Genomic DNA, 6,072 nt, shown 5'->3' on the forward strand with positions numbered 1-6,072 from the left:
TTCTGATGGTCAGTTTTGAACTAGGATTTTTGTTTTCACCTTTTAAATTAAAACGGAAGATGACATTATCTTCACAAACAAAGCATTTATTGAAGAAAACCACTTTGAAATGTGGTATTTAATTGAAAAATATTTTTAACACAAGATCTGCTGACTGCCCTAATGCAGTCATTATTTATCATCAACATATTACCGACAGGTAAGTTGCCCACATACTTTGTTGAGTCTGTTCTGTACATTAGCAATGAGTCTAAAATGCTCAGCTCTTCAATAAAGTCCCCTTACTCTGCCAAAATGGATAAAAGAATGAGAGGAGGTTTTTATTTCTTTCTTGAAACCCAGCACCGTTTGTTTTTTTCCCCAATGCAATGAGATTGGTCTGAACGTGCTTTCAAAATAAATAGAATTATCACTGTTTCCTAGGTGAGGACACAAGTACAGGGTAACACAATTTGCATAAGTCAATGCCAGAATGGAAAACAAAAAGTGTGCCTCTCAACTCTCTGCAGCTGGCTGTGCAACCTCTCTATAAAATCCTGAAGTTGTGTGGTTATTTTCATTTATTTCAACGTGCTGGATTAAAAATAGTTTTTATTCAATGGCATAAGATGATTTTGCAGCAAAGGTCAGAAGAGTACATGTATTATCTCTAAACAGCAGCTAATAATCTACTAAAAAATAAAGCAAGATATTATTTCTCAGTTGTACCTGGAAGCTGTGCCTAGCGCTGTGATCCATGCCTGGAAAATCCCAGCAAGGAAGGAAAATGGGCTTTTCCTTGTTATCACAAAGTAGAGCAGAGGCAGGAAGATCCCTCCATGGATGAGAAGACCCACAATCACAGTGACCATGTACATGCCAAGTTGTCTAGCAACTACTTCTAAGTCCTTGATTGCAATGATTTTTCCACAAATGAGGCAAGCAATGCCCAAAGGTGAGTACCTGGAGAAAGAGAACAAGCATAGACAAGAACTAGTCTTTGCATTGTAGTTATAAAAATTGTCCTCAACAGAGCAGAGACTGGAGGAAGGGTAAGGGGCTCTCAGGCTCAACACTGAGACGCAGTTCAGGAATTGATGGAAATTCAATGGATAGCCTTCACATCTTTTAAAAAGTAATGGCTTTCTCCAGTAAACGCCCCGACCACTTCATTTTATTCCATCCCCTCAAATGGAATATGCATTTCCTGAAAAGTCTTTGATCCTGGAGTAACGTGATACGAAAATGCTATAATGTTACACAGGCTTGGATCATTACGAAGAGTGGTTTAGTATTCGTTTTTAATCCATAACTTTTACAACCCATTGCTTATCTGGTTTCAGAGAGTCACACTATTTGCTTCAGTTAAACTCTTTGTTGAAACAAATCACTTATCCTGAAGGCTGCAAATGTTTCTGTTATGTTTTTTAAATAATTTGGACAAATGCTTTTTAGTTCATGGATTCTTCATTAATTATGCGCTTTCCTTACTTAGGATAGGGTTTTTGTCACCTCAGCCGTGTGATTCCCCGATGGCATAAACAGAACTTTTAAATAGGGTGATAACAGTAGCACAGGTTGGTAAGATTTGAAATTAATGGATAGTCTTTAAAAAATGTAATAGTGAGAAATGCCTGAAAGTGCATGGATATAATATTTATACCTACACTGGTAAGGATTACTACCTTATATAATTTTAAATTGCATTTATTTTATCTGTTTCATAAAATATAAGCGGAAGGTAATGTGTGAAACAGTGGAGAAACAGTAAACGAAATGGCCCTCTGAAAATAAATGGTAATGTATCCTTTCAAAAGTGATTAGTGATTTAGATGTTTAATTAAAGAAAATACAAAGGAAAATGACTTTCAGAATAAAAATGCTTCATGTTTTATGTAAGAAACATCTTAAGAAACACCTCATGGTCACTCAAGCAGTGCGCCCTAAACCTTGAAAGCCCACTTGAAATGCAAGGCCAGCTGTTACACCAGTTATCATAAAAGCCATGTTTCAATGAACTTGACAAAGCACATCTCTTATAAAGAATTACATGGTGTCAGAGCCAGATGTCTGCTTTGGTTTATGTTCATGCAGCAATACCATGCTCCTGAGAGTCTGGAGTTGCCATGGGAGTTACAGCTCTCTGTGTAGAGAAATCATAAGCCAAACAGAACGTAACCCTGCATAAAAAAGTGCATTTGTCTTTATAAACACACATTTTAAACAATGCTTTTGGCCACGACAGTTCTTTAAAAATTCTAGACAGAGATGAACAAGTGGAATTCTCAACATCAATCTCCTTTCTCAAGAGGAATGAAAAGCACATCAGTAAAAAATAAGCATTTATAGTGAATATCTTGAATCTTGCATGATTTCCTGCCATTGCAACACTACTAGAGACAACTTATACTGTAGGCAAGGTATTGTGTCTGGGGTGTACCAATTGGTGCTAAGTAAGAGCAAATTCTAGCTCTTGAAGTGTTATGAGAGTATAGTCACCATCTCTCCACAGAGCTGAGAGCAGCAGGGTTTTGTAAATAAAACCAATTGCATTTTTATACAGCAAGATCACCTACAGAAAAGCAGAAGCACAACAGGAATGAAAGTAATTGCTTCATGTTCTTTCTTTTGCTTTAGACGTTTCCACATCGCTGTCACCATCTGCATTGCTCTTGCATAAGTCTCCCTTTGAAACACCGATGATGCTGGAGACTTGCACTTTAGGCACCCTGTTTCCTTTTCTATCAACTGTGTCCATCTGGAGCCTCAGAGAAGAGGCATACTGCAGCCCTGTAACTCAGGAAACCTCTTTCAGGGACACCAGGGAATCATGGGGAGCAATGAGGTATGATACATGTGTTATAGTGGAATGGCTATTTCTGCTCTCAAAGGCCTGGGAGATACGAACCACAGGAGTATAATGCTCTGGAAGAAACACCTCAAGAAAAAAGAAAAAAAAAGAGAGAGAATCTACTTCCAGAAATGTGAACAAGGGCTCAGCCTTAATTGGGCAAAATCACTCCCTTGAAGGCAAGCAAGGGAGTGCTATTACAAATGGGCACACTTCAGGATCAGGACAGATAGCTTCCAGTGACCCCACTGTGCAAGGCTGTAAGACACAGATTCCATGGGTGGAGGGACTACACATCACTGAAAACTGCTGGAATTTTATTTGGTGGTAAGGTATTTTTACTGCAGAAGACAGTGAATAAAGTGTGTCTCCAGGCTTCTTTGTAATTGGACCTCCTAGTTAATACCCTAGTATTATGCTAACCTCTCAGGAAGATTTGGATATTCTGATGTGGGGTGTTCTTGCTTGCTTAGGTGTCTTTCTGTGTAATAAACTTCTATAATCAATGTGGCATTTGAAGGCCTTTAATGGTACCTGCATGTCTTGGATTTCATTAATAATAATTCAGAAATATTTCAAATCGAGTTATAAATAATCCTTACCCACTAGAAATAATGCTGCTCTGGTTCTAACAGTCTGTCAGGGCTTTAAAAAATGAACTATTTTATCGCACTGTTTACTAACAAATTGTGGTCACTATATACTATATTAAGGGTTTATAAGGTTGTTTCAAATATTTTTTGTTCTAGAAGTTAAAACTTCAAACTTACCACATGATCATAGTTACCAGCTTCATTACAATCTCATTCAGGATGTTGAAGAAATCCACCATCATCTTGGCCTGTTCTCCCATTTTCCCCATAGCAATGCCAAAAGCAATAAAGAATCCTATCAAACCTATTGTCAAAAAATCACAAGACAAAAGAAAAAAGCATAAGTAAATCCATGTGTTTTAGTAAGGTTTTGAACCTGGTCAACGCCTTGATACAGTTTTCAGAACTAACACCATTTTTAGAACTATAAAGTATTACACACCATTGGCGAGTTTTTAATACAAAGTCACTCTCCCCTTTCATGATCATATTCAGAACATCTTTTATTCTTCAACATTTTACTAACTTCCAGTTTCACAGCCCAACTGTGAATGTTCCTGAATTGATCTGATCATCAATGATACACCCATACCCTGATCTTCTCAGTGACATGCAACTATTAGAAACCTCACAGCCCCTGGGAAATGGGAGAGGAGATACAGTGCTGTACCATGACTCCTCATTGGTGTTAAAACAGTCACTACAGACCAAGAATGTTTTTCTCAAGCTTTACAAAAGCTTCTTGACAGATTCGACCTGCAGACTAATTAATCAGTCTTGGAGTACAGGGAAAGGCAGAAGCAGCCCCGGAACATAAGTTTCACAGGCCAGGAGTATTCCAGTTAGATGAAGAAAGTGGGGGTGGGAGGAGAAGGTGGGAGAACAGAGAGGGACTTTGACAAGGGCATGCAGTGACAGGACACAGGGGAATGGCTTTAACCTGACAGAGGGGAGATTGAGATGAGATATTAGGCAGAAGCTCTTCCCTGTGAAGGTGCTGAGGCCCTGGCACAGGGTGCCCAGAGAAGCTGTGGCTGCCCCGAGAAGCTGTGGCTGCCCCATCCCTGGCAGTGTTCAAGGCCAGGTTGGACACAGGGGCTTGGAGCAACCTGCTCTAGTGGAAGGTGTCCCTGCCTGTGGCAGGGGGTTGGAACTGGATGAGCTTTAAGGTCCCTTCCAACCCAAACTGTTCTAGGATTCTAAGATTCTATGATTTTACTTTAAGCTAAACCACAGAACTCCCATTAAACAGATTAATCTCACTGAAACAAGCTATCAGGGGGTACATAATCATAGAATTCACTAAGAGTAACATTTGGCTCCTAAATTTAAATGCTAAGGTGTGAAAGTCTGGAGTATTGGACTATCAGTGGGAAAACCAAACTGAGTGCCTCTGTCATGTATTACTTTGGAGCTGTACCTCCAATGCTAAGGTTTAACATCCAGCAATTTTCACTGGGATTAGTGACTGATACTGTAACACAGTTTGAATCTTCAGCCAGCCTTTGAGGCTAAATAGTCTGTCATAATACAAGTTCAGCTGTTAAAAAATGCATGAACTCTACTGGGAAATTCCTAAGGAAAAACCCATCAGGACACAAAAGCATTCAAGCGAAGAAAATTTCAGCAACCAGTACTCTGGGAAAAGATAGGCTTTCCCATATCCTCACACCAGGCTTAGCAACCACATTTTTTTCTTCCTCCTTTTTAATCCAATCTCCTGGATATGAAGTAATTTCTTAGCACTAAGCTATCTTTGTTGAGTCACTTGAATAGGGAAGTGAAGCGTATGTTTGTGTGCTCCAGAGCACAGAGAAATTATTAAAAGCTTTTCAGTCAAAGACCAAGGAACTTCCTGGAATTCAGACACTGCATCAGAAAATGTTAGTAGGTGTTTTGTTCGTTAATTCCAAATGAGCTGCTGCATTAGTCATAAGAGTCAAGCTGGTTCATATTTGCAGGAATTTGCCTGGCTTGAACAGTTTATGCAAGCTGGCTGGCAATGCCCCAGTTTTCACTTCTTCATTCAAGACCAAACAAATCTCTGCAACATTTGAGTCATTGGTCAAAATACTACAGCAAATCCCCCACCTAAACTGTGTATTTCCTTTATGTAGGAATTGTATTCACCCTTCTATCTCTTTTCTCATCCGTAACAGTGCCTGCACAAAAAAGCCCAGCACTAAACGCAATGCATCTCTCACATGAGAAATATTATTTCATTTTAATGCATAAGCAGAGCTCTGGGAAAGAAAGAACCGCAGGTGAGGATAACAGCATGAGCAATGAGCTGCTGCCTCATGCAGGGTGCAGTCTGCAGCTTTGAAAGAAAGCAGCTCTTCTGCCCACAGACATTGAATGGAAGGAGGAGCTGCGGAGGCAGCAGGAACAGTGGCTCTTGTAAAGGCAGCTGCTTCGCAGAGAAACAAATCGTCTCTGATCAGCTCTTGACAAGGGCCTGTAGTGACAGGACAAGGGGGAATGGCTTTAAACTGACAGAGGGGAGATTGACATGAGATATCAGGAAGAAGCTCTTCCCTGTGAGGGTGCTGAGGCACTGGCACAGGGTGCCCACAGAAGCTGTGGCTGCCCCATCCCTGGCAGTGTTCAAGGCCAGGTTGGACACAGGGGCTTGGAGCAACCTGCTCT

At 40.2% G+C, this 6,072-nt stretch overlaps 1 protein-coding gene across 1 annotated transcript in view; it reads right to left on the reverse strand.

Annotated features, from left to right (window-relative positions):
• The window catches only part of SLC1A2 (solute carrier family 1 (glial high affinity glutamate transporter), member 2), a 30,662-nt gene that overhangs the window by 16,021 nt on the left and 8,569 nt on the right, over positions 1–6,072 (reverse strand). Inside the window, exons 5-6 of the mRNA XM_010014281.1 lie at positions 3,601–3,727; positions 709–942 (exon numbers count right to left, since the gene is read on the reverse strand). Of these exons, the coding sequence (XP_010012583.1) occupies positions 709–942; positions 3,601–3,727 (361 nt within the window). The remainder of the gene's footprint in view (positions 1–708; positions 943–3,600; positions 3,728–6,072) is intronic.

The sequence above is a fragment of the Nestor notabilis genome, unplaced genomic scaffold (genome assembly GCF_000696875.1).
Source record: "Nestor notabilis isolate BGI_N333 unplaced genomic scaffold, ASM69687v1 scaffold7625, whole genome shotgun sequence".
In the NCBI taxonomy this organism is placed as follows: Eukaryota; Metazoa; Chordata; class Aves; order Psittaciformes; family Psittacidae; genus Nestor; species Nestor notabilis.